The 24,589-nt window shown below is 50.5% G+C and overlaps 2 protein-coding genes across 4 annotated transcripts; both read right to left on the bottom strand.

Moving 5' to 3' along the window:
- Window positions 1–1,982: 1,982 nt before the first annotated feature.
- Window positions 1,983–9,856, bottom strand: ZBTB39 (zinc finger and BTB domain containing 39). The gene is made up of 2 exons (XM_053557376.1): window positions 9,715–9,856; window positions 1,983–8,216 (listed from the first exon to the last, which is right to left on the bottom strand). Exon 2 carries the CDS (start codon window positions 8,170–8,172, stop codon window positions 6,037–6,039), a length of 2,136 nt encoding a protein of 711 aa, XP_053413351.1. The 5' UTR covers window positions 8,173–8,216; window positions 9,715–9,856; the 3' UTR covers window positions 1,983–6,036.
- Window positions 9,857–13,498: 3,642 nt separating this feature from the next.
- TAC3 (tachykinin precursor 3) lies at window positions 13,499–20,571 on the bottom strand. 3 transcript variants are annotated; one of them, XM_053557332.1, is made up of 7 exons: window positions 20,450–20,571; window positions 19,809–19,927; window positions 17,295–17,406; window positions 16,884–16,913; window positions 16,353–16,406; window positions 15,900–15,974; window positions 13,499–13,770 (listed from the first exon to the last, which is right to left on the bottom strand). In XM_053557332.1, the coding sequence occupies exons 2-6, from the start codon at window positions 19,920–19,922 to the stop codon at window positions 15,901–15,903; spliced, it is 384 nt and encodes a 127-aa protein (XP_053413307.1). In that variant the 5' UTR covers window positions 19,923–19,927; window positions 20,450–20,571; the 3' UTR covers window positions 13,499–13,770; window position 15,900. The 3 variants fall into 3 exon arrangements, with proteins under 3 accessions (XP_053413307.1, XP_053413309.1, XP_053413308.1); XM_053557334.1 differs by having other exon boundaries at window positions 17,295–17,403; XM_053557333.1 differs by having other exon boundaries at window positions 20,446–20,550.
- Window positions 20,572–24,589: the final 4,018 nt, after the last annotated feature.

Raw genomic sequence — 24,589 nt, 5'->3', positions numbered from 1 at the left:
CAAGAGGCCAGAGGCCAAGGAACCAAGAGGGAGGCCTCAGCAGGATACGCCCTAGCTGTGCATCCTCAGTGCCCTGATAAGCAGAGGGGACAGGGACAGGTCTGAGACAGCACTCTGCAGCTGGGTTAGCAGGATGGCCTCTCCACCCCGCTCATCCAGGAAACACACATCCATTTCCTTCCTGATAGCTTCTCCCCCTTGGCTATCCTGCTACCCTCCCCCCAAAGCAGAGGCACTGTCCTAGTTAATGTCCTCCTTGCTGACCTCCCAGACCTAGGACACTTTAGACTTCTAGGGGGGCTCAGAGCTATCAGAAAGTGCCCCACCCCAAACTCTGCCTTTTTCCACAGGAAAGTATCAGGGGACAGCCCTTCTTGGAGCAGAACTTGGGACAGGCAGCAGCAGATGCTGACAGAGCGTTTAACCTTCCCCTTTGACCACTGCATGGGATGGGGAAGGGCAGAGTGGAAATGTCCCAATTCTGCTGTCACAGGTCAGTTCTCCCTGGCCAAGCTTTTCATAATCTTCCTGTCTGGCAATTTACGTTTAATACCACCTGTTCCACAGACAGGAAAAGTCCTCTTGTTAACAAGTATACCTAGAGGGCAGTGCCTGTGGCTCTGTGAGTAGGGCTCCGGCCCCATATACTGAGGGTGGTGGGTTCAAACCCAGCCCCAGCCAAACTGCAACAAAAAAATAGCAGGGCATTGTGCTTATAGGTGGGAGAATTGGCTAAGCCCAAGAGCTGTAGGTTGCCTGCTGTGAGCTGTTGACGCCACAGGGTGACAAAGTAAGACTCTGTCTCTAAAAAAAAAAAAAACAAAAAACAAGTAGACCTGGAAAAAGATCATTTATCAGTTTGGGGAAGTGGCACCATGTCCATGAAGAAGTCTTAAGTAAAACCCTAAGAACAGGTTCTGGTGTCCAGCCTCTTAATCCTGCTTGTAGAGTGAGGGGACTGTGGATGGGATCACCGTCTTTTGTCCACTCAAGAACTCAGGGTCCCAGTGTTTACGCTGGAGTAACGCACTTGCTGACGCCGCCTGCTCTCCTCAGAGCCTGTGCTCAGCAGGTGCACTGAGCACCATGACAGCCGTGTCATGCCAGCCCCACAGGAGTGTGGAGCGAAACCACATCTGCCTGTCGCCTGCACACCAGGCCCAGCCCAGAAAGGATTTAAGCTGTGGACAGCTGCCTGGTGACACAGAACCAGGAGTCTGGGATGTGGCTTGGGTTAGGGTAAGGGCTTAACCTAACAATGCAGAAATCTAATCTAAGACTTTCTTCTCTTGTCCCAAAATAGATACCAAGCCCCTGTCGCTGCCTTTTCTGCTTTACATAAGTTTTTTGCAGGAAACCAAATTTTACATCTTTGTCACATCCTAGTTGCTTCACAGGCCATTTTCCCAAGATCAGTTATCACCCTGGCAGGACGAGTCCTTCCTTAGGGCCTCCTCACCCCTCACCGCGGGAGAACGGAGGCTGGCTGTGCTGGCTGCACCAAGGTTGGTCCCACTGCGTCTCCTCTGCGCATGTGTATCAACCTCATGAAATCATGCCAAGCCTTTGCCTCCTCCCTATTTGAGTCTTCCTCTCCCCTCTTACTTTCCTTCTGCTTCTCTGCACTCAAAAGACATGCTGCATCCCAGTGAACTAAGTGAACTGGCAAAACTATAGCCAAACTCTCACTCAGGGAAGTCAGTGCAGCTGGACACCAGCAGAGTCCCACCATTCCCTCTGGGCCGACAGAAGACACCCTCAGGGATGTCCCCCTCAGAAGCTTGACTCTTTCACTGAATTTCCCACAAAGAAAACAAGTCAGTAAATTAATCCTGGGGAATTCCAGCTACAGGAAAGAAAAATAGCTCCTGAAAGGACTTTGGCATCTGCTGGGCAGGAATGTGCCAGTGAAAGGGTGTCGAGCCCAGATATTGTGAGCTCCAGGTGTGCGCATATTCATAGTAATAGGAAAAGAACTCCCATTTCAAATCTTTTTTTTATTCTAAATAAAAACCACACTTTGTGCTGAACAATGGAATATAAAAGAATCAGATGTACAACGATTTTAGACATCTACTATTTGGGAAAAAAGTTTACAAAATATACAAAACTTTACAGCAATAGATAGTAAACACTTAAATATCAGGAGGTCAGTACTTATTAATTTAATGGAAGGAGTTAGACGTCAACAACTCTTCTCTGTTTCATAAGAGATTTTAGCTATTAGAGGCAGGGTTTGGAGGTTGGATGTGGGAAAGGTTTTAAACATCAAAATCAAAAGTTTCATCTTCATTCTGATGCTATGTCTATGATGCAGAATTGCACTAAAGCACCCTGCTTCCTGACTCCTGACTCATTTGGTGCAAGGAAAAGGACAGATGGGACCCCCCCCCCCCCAGATAGGCAGAGGGCACGTCACACAGTCCCCTTCCCATGCCAAGAAACTCAGTGTCCATCTGTAAAGGGATTTAAATTTGCTTTGGAAATTAAGTGGGCTGGGGGCTGGGGAACAGGGCATAGCAGGAAGCCAGAAGAGGAAGAAAATTCATCAGGAGCAAAAGTCTGACTGAGAAAAATGTATGTAAGCCCAAAGTTTGTCCCGAAAACAAAGGAGAACTGACAGACCAAAACAGAAGTCACAGGAACTTTCACCCACTTCCTGGTTCTTAGGGGTAACCTGGGCCAACCTCCATCTCACCTTCTTTCTTCCCAACTAGCCATGAACTGTAGGGACTTCACAGAGTCTTAAATAAAACTGAGGACCAAATACTAAGGTTGCAGCACCAGTGAGTCACCAATGGGTCACTGGGGGTTGGGATACTGAACTCCTCCTCCAGCCACGAGCAGCCACTGCTGTTTATCCCCAGGGTGGCACACAACCATTTTCCCCTTAGCAAACAAGTTGGAAATAGCCCGGCATTTGGTTTAATGCTCTATGATCGCCAGCTTGATATTCTGAATACTCTGTGAACAAGAGGGTCCCACAAATGATGTTGCTGGTCCAGAGTACAGAACAAGAAAGGAGGGAAAGGGAGACAGAGGACATTCATGAGTCAAACAACTTCAGGGCGATACGAGAGAGTACGCAACTGTGCTCCAGGAAAGAGGGGGCAACAGAAACAAATGAGCAAAAGGTTGAAAAATTAAAACTGCAAAATAAAATGAGTACCTTCCCCCAGGTGTCCTGGAACACCCTTTGCCATGACACAGCATTTCAAGTAAACCAATTAAGAAAAGGCTAAACTAGAGACAAAAGAAGCAAACATGGGGGACACACAGAACAGGGTTTGGTCAACAAGCCTCATGACATATCCTGTGACATATTTGTCAGGGACCAAATGGACCACCCTGACCAACTGCAGCCTTGGGGTTTGGGGTTGCAGTGCTTTGTTTAGTGTTTCAAGGGCAAAGTTTTAAGGATCTGCGTTTTGGTTTACTGGCAAAAGGGAAAACTTCACAGTTTCAGGTTAAGTATACAAACCACCAGCATCCACGGTACCCTCTGTTAAGGAAAAGGTTTCTCCAGTATATTTATGTACTTTCAGCTACCTGACTGGGTTCCAGAAATGATCACCTCTCTCAAACCAGCCATTCGAAAATCAGTCTGCACCAACAGTCCAGGAGAAATTATTCATTCTGAAAAGCTTAGCAGACATCTGCTTCTCTGTTACACATTTCCTTCTTAGATTTCTTTTTTTTTTTTTGTAGAGACAGAGTTTCACTTTATTGCCCTCGGGTAGAGTGCCGTGGCGTCACACGGCTCACAGCAACCTCCAACTCCTGGGCTTAGGCGATTCTCCTGCCTCAGCCTCCCGAGTAGCTGGGACAACAGGCGCCCGCCACAACGCCCGGCTATCCTTCTTAGATTTCTAAAGGTCAGTGGAAGGAAGGGAAAAGCCAGTCAGTAATGAAGTCTCAACACTACTTTCCTGATGTGAATGTCCTGAGGGGGACACTGGTCAAACTGGACTTAGGTGGTTCAAAGGGGGGGACCTTTATATTGGCCACTGTGCAAGTCCTTTCATCTAACAGCCACCCCTCCAGATAGCCAAGCCATGTGTTCCAACTCTGTGGCTTTATCTTCAGGGCTGAGGAGAGGCAGCATGTCCAACGGATATGAGCCTTGCTTTGCCTGTGTCAGATAAGGATGGCTTCCCAAGTGCAGCAAGGACGAGAAACTGTGCAAAAAGGTCCTTCAAGTGACTTGTCCCCTCAACCCAGTCTCTAATCTACTCTAAGATGGAAGGGGGAGGAAAGGCCACGAAAGCTAACTGGTTCCAATTTTCTATCTAGAACTTGTACACATTGCATAAAGAGTTCCCTGGATTTATTATGCTAGACACTATCTGGAGAGTAAGAAAAGAATTTGCTTGTTTAAAAGGTATGACATGTTCTCCCCTAGTTTGACCCTTAATCCCCAAATCTCTGCCTGGGACTGTCCCTCTGGAATATGGCTACTTGCTGGGGAGAAACTCATTTTCCTAAAGTCTTTTATCCAAATGAGATGCTAGGTAATATGTATACAAAAACAAAACAAAACAAAAATAAATAAATATTAATGTCCAAAAAGGCTTTGTGAGTTAATTAAAACCATTTGCTTGTGAAACAGCCCGGGATGCTGCTGAGTCCCACAGTAGTGTCAGGGCTGAAGCCGGGACTCCCAGAGCTTGCCTGAGCAGGGTGAGGTAGTATGAGCTGCTGAGGGGCCACCTCATGAATAAGTGAGATTGGGGGCCTCTCCCTCAAGCCTTCTTTGGGAAAGACCCCCTAGAAAAACAACTAAGAATGGAGCCAACTGGCCTCGAGGACTAGGCAGACACATTCCCAGACACCTGGGGGACCAGCTGCCATCCAACAGCACCCCCTGGAGGTGAAGCAACCACAGACCGGATAAATTCCAGCAGGTCAAAGGTGAGCTGCCAAAGCTCCTGCAACTGTCAGCACAAAGTAAACAACAGGTTACCTGACTGGGACAGACAGTCTGAACACACACCCTGCTACACACCACCAGTTTACTCAGGTCCCATTAATCCCGAAAGGCTCGAAGTTCACCACTCTAGCACTTCACGGAGTCTTCTCATCTACTCTAAGGGTCGAGCTTTTCCAGGTGGAGACTGGATATAAATTAAGGCAAGGCTGTTGCTGTCAGAGACATCCCCACCTCTCTTCCAGGAAACTCGAGGTCAAAGGAAGTAGCCAAAATGACAGGTGACTACATCAAAGTGGCTCCCTGTCTTCTTTGGCCCCCAGGGAAAGCCTGGTATCCTGGGTGATCATTCCATAATTTTCTTTGGAAATGAGAAAAGAGAAACCTCCTTTCCTGTCCGTCCAGGCCGCCACTTCTGGCAGCACTGCAGGACACCCCTTCTGGCTGGCAAGAATTTGTCCCAAAGCTTTCTAACCTCAATAGAAAGCTTTGTTCCCAGTTTGGATCTGGCTGCCAAAAGATGTTCAGTGTCCAAGCAGCAGATTAGGGCCATGGAGCAAGCAGGCGCCTCCATCTCTCTCTGACATCTTTTCCCTGCTGAGGGCTGGCACTGGAACCTGAGGTGAGCTGCCCTGCTGACTGGCCTTTTCTGCACGATCACACTCCCAAAATCTTTCTCACATAGCTGGCTGGTCCCGGTTGGTGGCCTGGTGGCAATACCCACAGTGAAAATCTCTTCACCTCCTCAATTCAGTGAGGCTGTTGGTTGGATTCTTAGCAGCATAAAACCTATCAGTAAACTAAAACTACAGAGGCTGGGGAAAGGAATCTAGGTTATACCAACTGCTTGCCTAGATCCCAAAACTAGCCTCAAAATAATAAAAAACATAGCCCTTCATGGGCAGGAACAGGTATGGAGGTAAATGCAAAAGGGCTGTTACTTCTCAAAAAAAGTAACAGCTTATGTGCTATTTCTTCTTTAAACACAACACAAAAGAGAATTCCTAGCAAGGCAAAATTGTAACTTCAGGTGGGAAGGGACCAACAGTCATGAGAAAATCAATGTCCTGGCTACTGCTAGGTGCTCCCCTGGCTCTGCTGGCACCCAGTCAGCTGTCTGGGTTTTTTTCTGCCTCTTTGGAATGGATAATGTACATGAAGGTCTGCTCAATGGTGAAGTCGGGCGGGAGGCTGCCTTTGTGTACACCAACATGTTTGCTCATGAGGTTAAGAGTGGAACTGTAGTGACCACAGACTGTGCAGCGGTACATAAGGGCCCCCGAGTGTGTCTTCAGGTGGCACTTGATGGTCGAGCGGCCTCGGAAGAACTTGTGGCACACCTTACACTGGTATGGCTTCTCGCCCGTGTGAATCCGCCGGTGGTAGTTAAACTCACTTGTGTGCGCAAACCTTTTGCCACAGACCTTGCAGCTATACTTGCTATTCCCAGGTTGGCCCTGCAGAGCCAGCTCCTCACTCAGAAACTCCTCTGCTGGCAGCTTCCGCTTCTGGAGAGCTGGGTGCTGTAGCCCAAAACCAGGTCGTGCATCAAGGCCACTGTTGCATTTGTGCTGGCTGACATGGTAGCGATAGGCAGCCTCTGACTTGAAGCTCTGGCTACACAAATGGCAGCGGAAAAGGGCATCTTCCAGACTTTGGTGCACGGCCATGTGCTTCTCTAGAAGATGCCAGTCCACAAAGCTGTTGGCACAGACAGAGCAGGAGAAGACTGAAATGCCAAGATGGGAGAGCGTGTGCCACATGAGGCTGCAGAGGTTGAGCTGTCGATGGTCACAGACACTGCAGGCCTGGCCCTTCAAGTTTAGATGATCAAGGATGTGGCCCCGGACCACATGGAAATCTTTGGCCAGTGCTTTTCCACAGGCAGCACATTTCAACTCTGGGGAGGGTGCCCCTGCAAACGGACCCAGCTTCCCAGGCAAAGGATCATTGGGGTGGACAATGATGTTGTTCTCAAATATTCCATCCCGTCGGTGAAGGGTCAGCTGCCACTGGGTAAAGAATTTAGTTTCACACATGTCACAGGAGAAGAGGAAAATACCAATGTGTGACAAGACATGGGTCACCCGGGAGTTTCGGTCTTGGAAATGGGTCTCACAGACCTTGCAGTTGCCTGTCAGCAGGTCCACGTGGTCCCGAGCATGCTGCCGGATCAGTTGAATGTTGGGCTCTAGAACTTTCTTGCACACCTGGCAGGGCATGGCTTTATTCTCCCGATTGTCATTCTCTGCAAAAGTCAGCTCGTCCTCACTGTCATCACTCAGCTCAATCACCTCCTCAGTTGTGCCTATTTCCTCAGCGGGGTCTTCAAACTGCAAGTCATCATCCCCTAAGTCCTCCAGCTGCAGCTCCTCCATCTGCCCAAAGCCAGCATCTTTGGAGTGGTCACTATTGCTCAGACAGGAGTTGGTCCCAGTGGTAATGTCTATTGCATTGTCAGAGGTGAAGAAGCTGTTTTTACTGAAGTCCCCATTGCTTTGGACTTTGTATGGCTGGCAGGAGATCATGCTGGTCTGGATGCCTGTGCTGACAGTGACTAGGACCGGCTGGGTCCCCACAGTAGGGACAGATGTAAAAGGAGTAGGGGCATCATGGTCTTCCGTCTTTGGTGGCAGAGGTGGCTGTGGCAGAGGCAAGCTATGGTTAATGTCACTGGCAACATTCCTCTCTTCCTCTTTACAGCTCCCTCCAGTATCACTGGGTAACACATAGTTTCTCTCAGGACAAAAATGCTCCCCACCACCCCGGAGTTCTCCAAGGGAATGGGCAGATTCTGTTGAAAGACAACTCAGGGTACTAGAGTGGCCCTCACTGGTGCTGGTCAGGGGCTTGGCCACAGCAGTGCTCTCTAGGTCAGGAAAGGTAGAGTGACAGGCCTGGAGGAGGTCTTCCATACCCAGACGCTCAGCCACCTCATAGATGACCCCAACATTGATCAGGTCAGTGAAGAGTTCTGATGTATAAACAAAGCTCAGAATCTTCTCAAAGTTGGCAGGGGTGATAAAGTCCACCACATAGGTCCTGGCAGCATCAAGCCCAGTATTCAGGAAGAGGTTCTGGAAGTAGCCAGCCGCGCAGGCCAGCACAGCCTTGTGGGCTGGGAAGGAGCGGCTCCCCACCACGATGGTGACGTCACACATGGTTTCTGAAAGCCGGCACTTGTTGAGTTCCTTCAGCAGGTTGTTGGGGTGGTTGGTGCTTTGCAGCTTGATCCTCATGCCCATCTTAGCAGCTCCTACGAAGTTACCTCCTTATTAGCACAGTTAATCTGTGGACAGCAAGAGAAAAAGATGAATGGCTAAACACATCCCTACAAGAGAGGGGCTCGGAGGAGAAAATACCTCTATTCTGAACAATTCCAAGCTCCTGGTAGGGAGCAGGACTGAACAGACATGGAGAACTGCTCCATTCAGAGTAGCAGAGGCAAGGACATGATAAAGGACAAGACAATGACATCTCCCCCTACACATACCCCCAACACAAAATCAGCGACAAAACCCAAAGGACTGAAAAAAATCTGTCAGCTCAGTCTTAAGAATCTGTAAGAGAGTTTATGTGTCCTTGTTGGACAGGAGTTAGTGCCCAGCCAGGGGCATTCCCTAGGACACTACTTATACTTCACAACCAGAGCAACTGGCTCAGGTTTTTCTCATATTAATTTCCTCCTAAATACAAGCTTTCCTGTCTCACAGAGTGTACTCTCTTCCTTCACAATGCCAAATGCCACCCACATACTTGAGCACAATTATCAAAGCTCCATTAGCTACAGAGGAAAAGATAAGGGCACTCTATCTTTTAGTTTTCTGTCATTGCTGTGTCCTCTCAGCCCCTAAATAAATGTCTACATAAATCTCCCTGTCTTGCATTTCCAGTCTCTCTCTACCCATGCTCTACACCCTGCTCTCTGGCCTTTTTACAACCCTGCCACCCCCCATCCTGCTGTCACAGAATCCCCTGTATTCTGTGGATGAAGTTAAAACACTCAGAACCCAAAAAAGTAAAGCAAAGCAGACCACAGTGGCTAGTATTTAATATTATTTGAGTACGTTTTATTCCCTTTTTACCACCCTTTTCAGGGTTTATGCTTATGTTGACCCTGTATGAACAGACTGACTTGCTGCCAGGAGACAGACATCTAACCGCACAGGTAAGGGTCCCTTCTAGAAGCTTTTCCAAACACTTTCTCCCCTTCCCCGGCAGCCCTGAGAAAGAGGAGCTCGTTGCATTCTCGCTCGGTCTCACGACTCGCCCCGAGCAACGCAGCCCATTCCTCCACCTCACCAGATTCCAGCAACAACTCCCAACTTTTTCTGGGACCCAGAAAGCTTCTGAGTATTGCCGGGTACCAGCCAAGGGTCTCCCGGGCCCCGGTGGCGACTCAGCAACGGTAGGCGGGTCGGGGCATGGGTCAGCCTGAGCCGGGGAGGGGAGGGCAAGGGGGTGGAAACTTCCCAGGACGCCCCAACAATCCGGTGGCGCCCCCGCCTCGCCCCGAGAGCCCAATCCAAGAGGGAAAGGCGTTGGGCGGGCTGGGGCGCTCCATCCGAGGTCACCGAGCGCCGGGGCCCTCCGCGAGCAGCGAAGGGCTCGCCCGGGCGACCTGACCGGGGCGCGGGGCTGAGGAAGGAACGGCGGGGCCGGCCAGGCGCGCGGGCGGGGGTGATGGCCGGCCGGCCGAGGGGAGCAGGCGGGAGGGGCCCTCCCAGAGAAAGCCCGGGCTGGGGTCGGGCCTCGGCCGGGGGCAGCCCTCGGCCGGCCGCGCTTACCCGGCTCAGCACGGCCCCGAGCACCATCGCCGCCGCCGCCTCACACAAAGGCCCCGACCCTCCGTGCCCGGCCCGAAGAGGAGGCGGCGCCGCCGGCCGCGGCCAGACTCTCCATCCGCCGCGCGGCTTGCCGCCCGGGCCCCGACCGCCCCCGTCACCCGGCCCGCAGCGCCCCCCGCCGTCCCGGAGGAGGCAGCGCCCCCCGCCTCCCGGCCCGCAGCGCCCCCAGCCGTCCCGGAGGAGGCAGCGCCCCCCACGGCGGGACCCCGGAGCCGCGCAGGCCAGCCCCAGGCCTGGCCTTGGCCCAGCGCTGACCCCGCGCGGAGCATCTCTCCTTCAGCGCCTTGCGTCCGGAAGGTGGAAACACCTCTCCAGACTCTCGTGGCTTCCCCTGCTCTGCCTTCCAAAAGCTTCTCAGATTATCCGCCGTTGCTGTTTTTTACAAAAAGTTCTAAGATTTCATTAATGACCTTCCTGAACAAAGGGATCTGTGACTTTGCGCACGACTGTATCTCCACTCTTAGCACCTTTCCTGGCACAGATAATAAGAGCTTAATGAATAAGCCTGTTTGAATGAATGACGGACAACTTGAGGGCAGACCACTAGGGAAGCCTTCTGATAATCCACCGCTCCCTCCTAGGAGGCCAATGAAGGAAGTCACAGGACCCCACAGGATCCTACCTCTTTCTAGAACTCTGCCTCCCTAACTTTATCCCAATTCATCTTTTCCAATGCTCCTGCCCAAGAACTGTCATCAAACCCAAACCACCTACCAGGCCTGCCCCAACCCCACCCCCGACCCAAAGACATTATGAATCTTCGTCATGTTCCCAGCTGAAAGGGGCTCCTCCACTTCTCACTGCAGCCAAACAGAGACAGGAAGGGTCCAAACAAGCTTTAATGACAGAAAAACCAGCAAATCTGGACAAGAGCCAGGGTAGTCTCCCAAATCTGTTCCACGTTGGTTACAAACACAGCAGTTTTTATAGAGTTACAAAGAAAAAGGCATCTAGAGAATTACAACTTAATCCAAAACTTAATCTACAGCAACATCAGAGTAGTCTTTACTAACAAGGGAACACTATATTTTTCCCTCCCAGGGCTGTCATTCCCTAAGATTATTTGCTCAGTTCCTTAAGATATCCATCTTTATGCCTGGGTCTGGGAGGAAAGGGATGTCGAGGAAAGAGAATATTGCCTAAGCAAAGTGGGGAAGAGGGTGTGTGTATCCCATAATCTTTTAATTTTAAACTACTCTTAACTGACTTCACTTTCCTATTTCTCAAAGAAATAGGAGCACCTCTCCTTCCATGCCCTACAACCAGAGGGTGGAAACACCTTTCCAGACTCCCCAGCAGGGGAGGCCGTGACTCTCAGGGACAGTCACCCACTCTCCCTCCTCACACGGAGGAAGCCCTCAGGCTCCAGGGACCTTCAGTATTACCCTCTCTCCCATTCCATCCCCTTCTCTCCTGTCCCATCCTCTCCATCCCATCCTCTCCTCTCCCATCCCTTTCCCTCTTCTCCATCCCTCACCTCTCCTAATTCATTCCATCTGCTGCCTGCCAACAGCACCCTTGCAAATCCGTGGGATAGGCGCATGGTGAGTTCCACCATTCCTTGATGGATAAACAGGAAGGAGGAGACACATGGGATGTTGCCAACTGATTTAAGCCAGTTTGGCCATTCAGTGATTTTTAGTTCTCTTGATGAATTTGGGAGATTTGTGTGTACTGAGAGAAAGCACTCTAACAAATGCTGCCCAACATGTCCGTTTATTAGCTAGGAGACATAAAAACAGCCTTAGGCCCTGTTCTTTCAGTTGGAGGGCAAGGAATCTCACTTTGCTATCTAGTGATACAATGTTCCAATGGGAGACCCATCTCTGGGAGCCAGGTAATGGAGTCCCTCTGAAGTGGAACATGCCACACCAGCAGGCTCCAGCATGGCTTTGGGGACAGGAGACTGCAGGGCTTGCAAGGGCCTTGGCCTGTTCAATCTTTCTCATCAATCACCTCGGCCAACTGTGAAGTGCTGATCCAGTAAACTTCACCAGCCAACAAACTACCCACCACACAGTCACAATCACACACAGACACAAAGCTAAATGAAGAAAGGACGGGAATTTAGTTGCCGTGTAGTTGATTAGGTCTCCTTAGGTATCAACCTCTTTACAACAAACAGAAAGGGGAGGATCCAGAGCTCTTCACATATTCTCCAAGGACAAAACCAGGAATCTGATTTAAAATTTGTTTTCATTTTCCCTGGAGTCCCCAGTACTGCAGTTTTTGTCAGTCCCACCAGAGAGCAACCTTTCTGTATTTATGCTCTTCCTTGGCAAAGCGGCTGCCTCGTCTCAGTGTATGTGACTGACTCCCACCAAGTCAGAACCAACTCTTGAAGATTTCATTTTCCAAATAAATTCCCCAGACTCAGAAAAATGTCACCACTTTAAAACCCTATAGATAGATAAGTCAAAGAGATGACTCAGTGGAGAGAGACCGCTGGATCTGGGGTGGGAGCATTCTTTGACCTCTGGCTATAAAGCTGACACTGCTGTGAGCTCTGCCTCCTCTCCCTGCCTGCCCCCACCATGTATACCTATCAGGCCAAAGTGGCCCCAGTCAGGTTCTGAGAACACAGAACTTTCACTGGAATGCAAGCACTAGAGGAAGTTGCCTTTGGTTCAGTGGCCCTGTCCTCACACTGCCTTGGGAAATCTGAATATCAACTTTCTGTCAGTGCAATTCAGGGGCATAGCCAAGGCCTCTGCACCAAGCTAATTGCTGCAGGGTATGGTAACAGCCACATGATAGAGGAGTCTGAAATAAATGTGTTCCCTTTACAATAGCACCAGTTAATGCTAAAGATACCTGCTCCTCCTTCTTGGCCTCTGTAACTTCCCTGTCTAACCCTGATCCTAGCTGGGTCGGGTTCTGTTTGTTTGTCCATAGCCCCACTGACAAGCTAGTAAACACTATGTGTGGGTCACCATCTCATCCCCAAGATGAGTCACAGAACTCATTCTTGGGGACAGAAAAATGGTATGGCATCACAGATTCATCCTCTTCTGTGGCTGGGCCTTTGCACAGACTTGATCCTCACCTCCCTCTCTAATTAAGTAGGGTGAATACAGGGACTGACATCCACCAGACCCATCCTAGTAATGCAGACAAGCTATTCAGAATATGTTTCTCTTTATCTGAAGCTGGTCTGTGAAAATCTTCGAGTGTTAGAAACCATCAACCATCTTCCAAATTTGTTTATATATTTTGTGGGTTTTTGAGATACAGTCTTATTCTGTTGTCCAGGCTAGAGTGCCAAGGCATCAGCCTAGCTCACGGCAACCTCAAACTCCTGGGTTCAAGTGATCCTCCTGCCTCAGCCTCTCAAGTAGCTGAGACTACAGGCCCCTGCCACGACACCTGGCTAATTTTTTCTATTATTAGTAAGCACAAGGTCTTGTTCTTGCTCAGGCTGATCTTCAACTAATCTCAAGCAATCCTCCCACCTCAGCCTCCCAGAATGCTAGGATTACAGCTGTGAGCCACCATGCCCAGCCTCATTTATACATTCTTTTAATCACTAAAAATATGACACTAATGTGCAAAGTACTGTGTAAGGATTATTGAGGAAATAGATATGAGAACAAAATAAAGATACTCCCATTTAAATATGATGTGTATCACATGTGTGTATTTATGTATAATGTTGCTGGAATAGCAAAGAAAAAAACCCCTGCTAGCTAAATAAGCAAACACATCACATCACTCATGTAAAAATCCTTTATTGTTGAGGAGTAGAGAGTGACATTATATTTTTTAATTAGGATACTACAGACAGTCTACAGGAATCTATAGGTGATGTCCTTTGGGATTAGGGATATTCATTACACAGCTTCTATGCAAGGGTGGGGTAGAAGAGATGGGGAAGGAGTCATGGCGCAATAATGTTTAAAGAATGGGGAAAAGGGGAAAATCGGAGAGCATGCACCTGGGGTGGGGACAGGGAGACAGTGTCTTCATGATGCAGTCCAGGGATCCAGAAGTAGAGTGCTGAGAACCAAAATATCCCCCAAATCACATCTCATGTCCTGTAAAACCCCCACTGACCACCCAAGTTGGGGAGCTTGGGAGAAAGGGAAGGGGGCACCTAAGGGAGGGGAGAGAATGAGGGTCTTAGCCCTCAGCTCTTCCCACTGCCTTTCAGCTAGCACACTGAACTCTCCTAGCAGAAGGGACTTACCCCTTCCCATGTGTATTGGTCACACTGCTGTACACTCCTGTGCCCATGGCCAGGGGCAGGGCGGGGGGGAGGGACCATGTGACCCTAGCACCCCAGGAGCCAGGCACACACACACAGCCTTTTCCAAGGTGCCCTACTGCTAATGCTCCCCTGTGTTACCACTCCCTCCTCTTCCTAGAAACCTCCCAGAGGGAGGACAGGCCCAGGGATCACTTCCTTTTACACGAGAATGAGATAAGGTGACCCAATGATCTGTGTTTATCCATCTCACCTAATCTCCTTTAAAGTCAAAAACCAATGGGGGTGGGAGGCAGTCATGGAGATGTGAAAACAAACGAAAAACTGAAAATAGCCCCCAGGACTTTATGTCCTTTTCTGCATGGCACCTAACGGGTTGACAATGTTTATGAGTGGTGAGATTATGAAAGCTGCAATTATGGGCCTGGTCCCTCTGAAAGAGCCTGGATTCACAAACAGGCATTAAAAGTAGATTTCCACAATGCACTTGTTTTGGCCATTTGTATAAAATACTATGGCAAAATCACACTGTAATTATCTTTATGGCCAGCACGAAATGCTGGGAGAGCATGTCATCCAGACATAACTGCCCGTATAATTATCTGGCCAACGGCAGGACTGAAATAACCATCTAATGAGAGAAAAATGATACGGTAAGCACCATGTAATCAGCGAGTTACAGTTATTATAGCTCTTTGTGCCCTTTCACCCAACACCAAATGGGGGGCCAGACCAGTGTCTGGTCCCAGTGTCATGCACAAGGAGTATCAAGAGCCAGCTCCTTGGGTCTCAGGCCTGCCACCTGGAGACCAGTGAGTGTAGGTAACAGGGATATAGGGTGAGAGGCAGGAGTCTCTCCATGATTACTGAGGCTTCTCCACCCTTCTTCCTCTCTTTTCGCCCCCCTTCTTTGGAAGCTAGTGAAAAGAAAGCCATCAGCGGAGCTGCTGTTCCTGTGTGTGGGAAGACGGTGCCAAGGCGGAAGGTTCTGTGTTTTGACTAGACGCTTCCCTGGGGGACTCGCACACTTGCATACCAAGTGAGGAATCTATCAGCCCGCTGGACCTGGGGACCAGCCCAGACAGCTCTAGGCAGGCAGGCCAGACCCAGTCGGGGGACACACAAGGACATCCCCCACGCCTCCCAAACCAGACGGACCATCACGAAACTCACACACAGCACTGAGCTCCAGCCACCGCTCTGAACTCTACCATGCTCTACCTTCCAAACCACAAGCCTGCAAGGGACTAGTATCACCTTCAGTTTTCAAGAGAGGAAACTGAGGCACAGAAGGGTTATTCAGTTTGGCCAAGGAGCTGCAACTAGAGAGAAGCAGATCCAGGGCTCAGATTCAGTGTTCTCGCATCTGTTACACTATGCAGAAAGACTAAGGTATGGTTTTCAGCTACGCCCCATTAGATTCCAGAATTCCTTGCATTTCTACCTGAATCACCTACACTCTAAACCCAGAAACCTGATTTTCTGAATGATCTGAAGGATCCCGCCTACCTGGGAGTTGGATGTAATAGCTATAATTACCAGATGATCATCTTGCCATCTTTTGTACAGATCACAAGAGAACAGTCCAAATAACTGAAGTTGCCCATCAGAAAAGCCCTAAGGGAAGCCCCTCTCTCCTGTCTCCCACCTCTTGCTCCTCCTGCTGAATAGTCAGTGGGCTCCACGGTACAGGAGAAGAGACGATGGGGTGGGGACGGGGTCGAGTGCATGCACGCGTGCCTTTAAATGCCTCTGTGTTTGCCCCCTGGTGTGCTAGGGGCACTGGCAGTGTATTTTGAGACAGATTTATGAGTATTCACGCCTGTAGCATCAGTGGAAATAAATGTACAGCTGACACCCCCACCCCTGGCCCCCTCCAGCCAACAGTTCCCCTCTCCCCACTCCAGCCAACAATCCTTACCTCATTCTGCATCAGGGGAATACTTGAGGGTGCCAAAGCTGGGGACATTCTCTTCATTCACATCAGTAGAAGTATCTGGGGTAAACAGCATAGTTAGGAGGGACTTTTTTGAATGTGACCTTCCTCCTGACCAGTAGCAGAGGGCTGGCTATCAAGGGCAGTGTTAGAAGACAGAGTTGGGAGAAAAGATAGAACCTCCCTATCCCTCCCTCCCAGCTGCCACAGGACTACCTTACAAAGGTTCCCTAATCTTCTCTGCTCTGTTCTGGGGGCATGGGGGTGACGTGCTTGGGGGCTTGGATCCAAGCTGATCGGGAAGAAGGAGTCCAGAAACCCCCAGTAAAGCTAAGAAATGTCTGTCTTTTCCTCTGGTGACAAATATGAGGCACTTGACTTCTGTCCTATCCTCATGAGGACCCCAATCCCTTCCATCGCACCTCCTCACACTCCTACCTGGCTGGATGTTCCTCTTGCCCATGAGTCCCACAAAGAAGTCGTGCATGTCACCTGTAGAAAAGAGCCAGCATCGTCAACAGTGACGATGAGAAAGGGACGCGTTTTCCCAGACTTACCTGTGTCAAGACTTCTGAGACTGGGTTTCCAGTCTGTGTTCCCTTATCTTGCCAGGCTTGACTCCCCATAGTTAGCAGGCATATCCATAAGACTACTCTCTCCTACGATCTCTCCCTCCTTCACATTTCAAGAAATTCTCTGCCATGCCATTTGCCTGGCTTAGACTCTTTAGGGCCACCAGGAGAGCTTCTTGTTTCCCAATGACCAGTCAGTGGAGGGAGAGTCCCCATGTCCTCCCACCTGCTTCCTCCTGGTTCCCTGTAGCCTCTCCCTTTCAGGAAAGACTGGCTGGACAGCTGGACTGCCATATTGTTTGTGCTGAGATGGGGCCAAAATGTTCCCTGGACCCCACACCCGTGGAGCTCTGGGCAAGTGGTGAGCAGATACAGGGATGGAGAAGAGGCTACTCACGTTTCTGGGGAAGTGAAGATTCCTTAGGGTCTGTGAAACCAAGAACAAGTGTGTAAATGGGGAGTAGGCACTAGAAAGTGATTATGAGAGGAACTTCAGATCACAACAACCCTCACAGATCCACTATAGGGGTCCTCAAACTTTTTAAACAGGGGGCCAATTCACTGTCCCTTAGACCATTGGAGGATCAGACTATAGTTTAAAAAAAAAACTATGAACACATTCCTATGCACACTGCACATATCTTATTTTGAAGTAAAAAAACAAAATGGGAATAAATACAATCACACCTCCGCATGTGGCCCGTGGGCCGTAGTTTGAGGACCCCTACACATCTCCCTTCCCACTGAAAGGGTCCCAGACTTATCTAATCTTCAGAATCCTGGCCACCCCACCCCCCACACCTCCTACCAAGGCTGGCCTTGCTCAGCACTTGCAGCAAGCCCTCCAGAGAGACGGAGCGGCTGTCATAGAGCCTCCGGAGCAATGATGATGGGGACAGCTGATAGAGATTCGAGTCCTTCTAGGGGAGAGAAACAGAGGCTGACACAGGAGGGTCACACCTAAATCCACTCGCCCTTTTCCCACAAGAGGCAACCCCGTCCTGAGCCCATCACAGCTGAATCTGACAACCTATCTCCTTTGGGAGTCCTTCTGGTTTACACAGGGGGAGAATTCGGCACTCAAAGTGTGGTCTGTGGACCAGTGGCAGAGCAGCCTTAGAAAGCTTGTTAGAAATGCAGGAGCTTGGTCCTACCCAGACCCACTGGGATGGAATCTTGTGTTTTGATCAGACCCCCTCAGGGATTCATATGCACAGTGAGGTTTGAGAGGCCCAGGTGAAGGCAAGGCACTGGGCACTTTTGTAGGCTGGCCAACTGTCCTGGTTTGCCCAGGACTAAGGACTTCCTGGATGCAGGACTTTTAGTGTTCGTACTGGGACAGTTGATCATGCTATAGCTAAAGCCCAAAGGGGTCTGTCTCCTGGGGTCCCATCTCAGCTCCTGCCACCTCTCAGTGGGAAGGGTCGTAGCTTTTCTTCTCCCTGGCATAACAGGAACCAGTTTGCCCAAAGACATAGTTATTCTACTGACTGAGAAAGGTCCCTCAGATGGCCAGTATCCTCTGGTTTGTGTTCCTCAATTGAGTCACAGACAGGGCTTAATCCTGGGACAGCTGGCAGCAGGCAACCAGGGCACATCTGCACCCTGAAGTTTCCCAACTGTGCACCATGTCTGGATGTTTCTCTCCCGGTTTTCCCACTCCTTCTCCCTGGCTTTCTGCCTCTATCTTTCTCTGTCTCCCCTTTCTGCCCTGGATCTAGAATCTCAGGAAGGCGACAGGCTCAGAAGGGCCCATTCTTCTCTCCTACCCCACCAAATCCCAGATTCTAGAACTGCTACCCAGCAGGGGCTCCCGATCGTCCTTGTGATTCTTTTTTAGTAACTTGGGCACAGTGGGCTGGTGGGCATACACCACACATCCAGTTATTGCGGCTGCAGAGAGACAGTGACAACAATCATGTTTGAAGATTGTGGTCACCTTGAATCTCAGCAGTGCCTCTCTCTCCAGAGCCCAGGTGTCACTGGGCTGCTGTGCACACACAGAAGTGCATTTACATGGGATGCCCCCTACCCCGCCCACCAAATGTACCACCCTGGCTGCCTAGGCACACACATATCCTACCATCCTACCCTCTTCCTGCCCCACTTCCCCTCATCCTTACAGACCCTCAGGAAGGAATAGGATTGCAATCCCTCCCTTTCATTGACCAGGAGGGGCAGAGGGGACATCTCCTTGGCCAGGGTCCTGCAGCAAGTTTGTCTTGGAAGAGCTCAGACACACTGACTGTCCCAGACTGGAACTCTGAGGCTCCTGACACAGTGCCTAGACCATATTTGGCACACCATAGGTGTTTTTTGAATGGGTTCTGGTCTTTTAGATTCTAGTGTAACTGCTGCCACGTGCAAGGCTGCACTTAGGATCTCTCTTGACCCAGCGAATGGTTTTCAGGCAGTCCTTTCCCCCAAATTGTTTGAATACTCTGCCCACCTCCTGTAATGAGATGCTACACAGATTTGAGCTGCAGAGACATTTAGACTTCATACACTGAATTCGTAATAAAAGTCCTACCTGTAATCATCTTAAAAGCATTTGTACCAATGTAATTGCTGTCATTTCAAAGCCTTGAAAAGACTTCCTCCCTGCTCTCCCCCCGTACCCCAACCCTGACAATTCCTATTCTTTTTCTTAGAGGAACTTTGGAAATTGGAGCTCAACTTGATCTGTTTTTCAGTTTGTTTGTTTTTTTCCTATCCTGACTAAGCAGAGCATAGAGGTGAGATAAGGGAGAGGACAGAGGAAGGAGTTGGGATCTTAGAAGCACCTGAGGTTACCAGGGGTGGATGAGCAGAAAATAAGGACATTTATTTGCATTTCGAAAATAAAATAATACACATAACTGATAGGTGAAACAGCATACAAATAGTCATTTGGTAAAGAAAATTGCACTGCGTCTCATGCCATGGACACAGGACAGACAGGGACAGAACCCAAGCTGGACCACACGGTACCTTAGAGCACCCAGGCTCAGCCCTCGCAATACCGTCCAATCATCAAGTCCCAAGTCAGCCGACCAGACAACGTATTCGTAGGGCACCTTTTTATATACAAGGTGTCATAGATACACAAATACAAAGACACTTACAGACACACCCCGAGATGGTGATCAGGGAGTGCCACAAATGCACCACACACATGAGAGGAACAATAAGGCAGAGACATCTGAAAGGAGACAGACGCCCTGTGATGGATAACCCACATGGCCCCTAGCCCTGTGCTCCACCTGCCTCATGGCAGCTGCCCAGACAAGCAGAGCCCCAGGTCCCCATGGTGTTCCCAGTACTCTGCCAGGGGGTGACCTACCTTGCTGTGGCCCCCACTGGGCACCACCTGCTCCTGTGACTCCTTACAGGTGGCCCCAAAGCTCCGAGCCAGGCTGAGGGCCAGGATGACTGTGAACAGCAGGGTGCTCCTCATGGTGGCTGGGGGGGATGGGGAGTGGATAGAGCACAGGTGGAAAATGTGGAAGACATTCACGGCTGCCGGCTTGACCCTGCTTCCCCAGCTCCCAGCTCTCCTGTCCAAGCCCTTGACTAGAGAGGGAGTGGCTCGGCTCTCTGAGCAGGGGTGCAACCGGGGCTCTGTTTCCCTGCTCTCCCATCAGACATCTCCCCAGATGTGACCTTGGCAATGATCCATGGTGTGGTGCTGTCAGGGCGTTCTCACTCCCGAGGTAGATGGCAGATTTATAGCACAGGCACTGGTGGAGAGGTCCTGGGCACTATTTTCCAGTACTGGGTAACCCCAAGACTTAGACAAAAACTTTCAGTCTTCACTGAAGGCTGCAAACATTAACCTGCTCTCCAGTCTCCTAGTGGCTTTCTGTTCATCTCCCCCCTCTGCTGCTCCCCATATCAAAGACTGCATCTCCTTTATCCCCCACAGCGCTGCCTCCTGTCCCTTGATGCAGCTCCCATCCATTGGACATTCTCCCACTCACCTACCTGTGGAGCAGCTCTGTGCCAGGGGCTGGACTCACTCTGGTGCTGCTGCTGGGAGGAGGGGCAGGAACTATGGAGGGGCTGGGAAGGTGGCAGGAACTCAGTCCCAGCTCCCTGATAAAGGCTCTGGGAAGGTCTGGGGGAGCTGAGGGGAGGGACTGAGAGTCACCAATCCCAGGGTGGCTGGAGGGGAGGGGGGAGTTGGTAGGAGTGGGGAGGAAGGAGGACGCAGACTGCAGCCACCCACCCAGACACACACACACCCCAGCAGTGAGCTGCAGCTGTCGGGCTGCCGACTGTCCAGCAACACGCCGTGAGCAGCGCTCTCTAAGGAATGCTGTGTGTGGTTGGTCACAAAATCCCCATGCCTGGTCTAGCTCAATAGGTGTGGCCCCTGGGCCTCTTTCCCCTCCTCATTTGCCCACCAGCTCCTTGCACTGTACACCTTTGGGCTTGACTGCCAGGCAGGTAAAGTGTCAGGTCAGTGCCTCCTGCCCCACCAGGACGACCAGGCTCAGGACCCTGAGGATCTGGAGGCAAGCCTGGCATGTCTTGTCCTCTTGTCTCCCTCTGTCCCCCTCACTGTGGGAGTTGCACCCTCACACGGGTCCTTGCTCTGCTGAGGGCCACACTTCTCCCTGCTGCCCTCCACAGAAGCCTCCAGCTTCAGCCTCCTGCCACCCTCACCAGTGCAGTCTGTCCCCCACCCCTTGGTTGCTTCCCTTTAGAGTTCTACTTCCTGTCCCTCGTGCTGTACTGTCAGAAGAACAGAATGATGGCTGAGCTGCTCTCCTCCCCGCCCCCCTCCAGCACTGATCTCTTAGTTGCTTCCCTTTTCCTCACCGGTACATTTCTCCCATTCTAATCTGTCTCCCAGAAGCTCAGGCATTTTCTCCTCTACCTTTCAAGCCTCTCATTCACACCCTACACAGATGAGGGGATTATCTGCTCATTTCCCACCCCTGGCAGAGAGACCCGGGGAGAGGCAGAACCAGAGAGAGACGCTCCTGCTGGATCAGACCGGGGAGATGCAAACTCGTTTATAAAGGGTCCGGGTTTGAATGCTTGCAAGGGGCTTCGTGTGGAACAGTCCGTTTGATTTTCATCACCACCACCAAGTAAGCAGCAAATATTCCTATTTTTCAGGTGAGGAAATGGGTCCAGAAGGTTCAGTCACTTGCTCCAGGACATATAGCTACTACCCTGTTTCCTGAAAATAAGACATCCTCCGAAAATAAGACCTACTTACAGGAAAGATAAGACGTCCCCTGAAAATAAGACCTAGCGCATCTTTGGGAGCACACCTTAAAATAAGACACTGTCTTATTTTCGGGGAAACAGGGTAGTCAGTGGAGAACAGCTACAAATTCAGGTTTCTCTTGCTTCAAATCTCCCATTCTTATTACTGCACTGACATAAATTTTGACCTGTGAGGGAACAGTTGACTGTCCCAGAGGGAGTGTGTGGCTCACCTCCCCAGGAGATTTGGGACCTTCTATATCCTGGGCTTGGAAGGGCTCCACATCTCTATCTCATGTTTACTCCAAAGACTCCTGCTTGGTGAGGTTTTCCCCATCGCCCTGTTCTAATTAAAATCACCACACATCGCAGATCCTACTCTCGCACTTATCTTCCTGCCTCTTGCAGCCAGGGTGCTTGGTTTTTGCTTGCTGACTGCCTCTCTACACCCCTTCCCCGCTAGAATGTGAGTATCATGCTGGCAGGAATTTTTGTTTGTTATCGTAGCCCCTGCTTTATATTGTTTGGAGTATAGTAGCTTCTCAATTAAAATTTGTTTATGAAACAAAACTAGAAACTAGAACCAAGCTTTTTTAACCTCAGTCCAAATCATGGGAGTAGAGCCCATCACATGCTGCTGGGGTGCTCAGGTGTTTGTCTCCCCAGCCTACCCACCCTGGGACAGGGCCACACTGAGAGAAGTCACCTAGGCTACACAGGGCCCTGTGTTTGCCCCAGAATGAGGGCAGCAGCTGGGTCTCAAGGTTTTGTTATTATGTGAGATGCTAAGGGGGCCTCATTAAAACCTTCTCATTACCCAGCTAATTACAGGGCTATATGGGCAAAGAACATGGGCTAGGACCCAGGGTTGGGAGCATTTGCTGGATGAAGACTACAAGTGGGGAGCTGTTTACATGCAAATGTCATGACTGGTTCATTCCTGTGAGAAGCTCCAGTGCTGTTCCTAATTGGACCTACAGTCTCCCTCCTCCTCCTCTCCCACACCAATCTGGAGGTGGAGGCCTAAGCTAGGCAGGCTGGAGGGAGCTGGACGTTCAGGAGGAAGTGTCAGACCAAGAGCTACAATCTTTCCATCAATCCCTTTCCCCCACCAACCCATCTATCCCTGCCCCCAAGCCCTGGCACCAGGGAAGCAGGGTTTCAGCAAAGGTCCACCATAAATAATGTCCTTTGATGAAGCAGCATCTCACAGAGGATGGCAGGAGCCAAGGACCCAGGGGCAGAGGGATGTCAGGGAGAGCTGATCACCCCTTGATCTCAGGGATTAGCAAAGACTTGAAAGAGCTGATGCCATTTTAGAGAGGTGATGAGGGAGGGAGGGATTGGTGGGCCGAGGAGGGCTGCATTTTGCCTACAAATTACAGGAAATGACATGAAAAGTGGGCATTGCAGCTACAGAGCACCTAGGCATTTTTTCTTAGAACACACCTACTCTTTACTTCAGCCATATCTCAGACATGTTCCCAGCCTAGAGGAGCAGGGTACTTGGAGGCCAGGGCCATTACCAGCTCTACCCACTGCAATTTCCCCCTTTGTTGTTAGGGCAGTCGGAGGATGAGGCCAAGGTTGTGTTGAGTTGGGACAGGTAAGTAGGCAGTTCCCTGAGGTTAGTGGTGGAGGCAGGCCCAGTACTGGTCATAGACACCAGTCAGCCTGATTATGTGAATTATGCCAACGACCTTCACAACCTGTGGACCCTACAGGGCTGCTGGGAGTGAGGATGGTGGGCCCAGGGCCATGTGCAACACTAGGTGGAGAAACCAGCACAGAACAGAAGGATGACAGCTTCTAAGTCCCACCCCCGGACTGCTGCAGGGAGGAGAGGAGGGAGACCAGGGACCCTAGCCCTGCCCCTCCCACCACCCCCAGCTCCCTAGGCTGGAAGGAAAAGTAAGACAGAGAGCAGCAGCTGCATGTTCTCCTGAAATTGCTTCTGAAAATGACCAGACACTTCACTGGGAAAGTGACGACAATTTGGGCCCTGGGAGCAGGAGATGAGGTGGAGAGCGGGGGCGATCAGGCTCCGAGCACCAACCCCCTCTTGGCCAGACAGGCTCTTCCTGGCCTGATTCTGAGAAGTCAAGGATGCGGGGAGATGTTGGGGGTGGGGGAGGCTGGCCAGAGCCTGAGCTACCCCTACTCTGGACACAGCCCCCCAATTCCACAAGGCGGCTGTAGCCCTCACCCAGCAGGAAACAGCTGACCCCTGCATCATGTCTCAGCTCAGAGCAGGGTGTACCCAAAGCTTGGGGCTTGTGTTCAGAAAGCAAGATTAACCTGCAGGAAGGAAGATGGGTTAATCAGGTCTCTCCTGCCAGCATGATCAGCTGGGGCAGAGGGAGCTGGAGGCAGAGGGAGACCCCAGCTTCAGGGCACAGTGGGTCTCCTCACAGGGGAGGAGACAGGGAAGGGGAGATTAGGTGGAGGTCGTGCCTGGAGGAAGAGACGTCTGGAGACAGGAAGAAAGGCAGGCCTTGGTAAGCTCTCATAGACCACAGATCCACATTTCTTTTTTTCTTTCTTTTTTTGCTGTTTTTGGCTGGGGCCAGGTTTGAACCCGCCACCTCCAGTATATGGGGCTGGTGCCCTACTCACTGAGCCACAGGCACCGCCCACAGATCCAAATTTCAATGTGAATACATGAGCAGCTTGTTCTCCAAAGGCAGAGTTTATGAGGAAGTGGATATGAAAGGGGGTGGGAAAATATTTAAAATATTATATAAAACACCAGATATTAATATTAGAGCCCACAGAAATGAAGACAATGAGATGGTGTGAGACAGCTGAAGCCTGAGAAAAAGGTAATGATGATGGTACAGGGGAAATGAACAAAAACAAGAGGAAAGGGGTCTGGGCATAAGGATGGGAGAATCTCAGTGTCGG

The sequence above is a fragment of the Nycticebus coucang genome, chromosome 12, assembly GCF_027406575.1.
Source record: "Nycticebus coucang isolate mNycCou1 chromosome 12, mNycCou1.pri, whole genome shotgun sequence".
Lineage (NCBI taxonomy): Eukaryota > Metazoa > Chordata > Mammalia > Primates > Lorisidae > Nycticebus > Nycticebus coucang.
This window is presented reverse-complemented; position numbering and strand designations above follow the sequence as displayed.

Excerpts from the sequence above, each read along its gene's own strand:
- ZBTB39 (XM_053557376.1), bottom strand. The coding sequence starts at position 8,172 with ATGGGCATGAGGATCAAGCTGCAAAGCACCAACCACCCCAACAACCTG.
- TAC3 (XM_053557332.1), bottom strand. The coding sequence starts at position 19,922 with ATGAGGAGCACCCTGCTGTTCACAGTCATCCTGGCCCTCAGCCTGGCT. Across the intron at positions 17,407-19,808 it reads CCAGTGGGGGCCACAGCAAG|AAGGACTCGAATCTCTATCA; the intron begins GTAGGTCACCCC and ends TCTCTCCCCTAG. Across the intron at positions 16,407-16,883 it reads ATCTTCACTTCCCCAGAAAC|GTGACATGCACGACTTCTTT; the intron begins GTGAGTAGCCTC and ends TCTTTTCTACAG.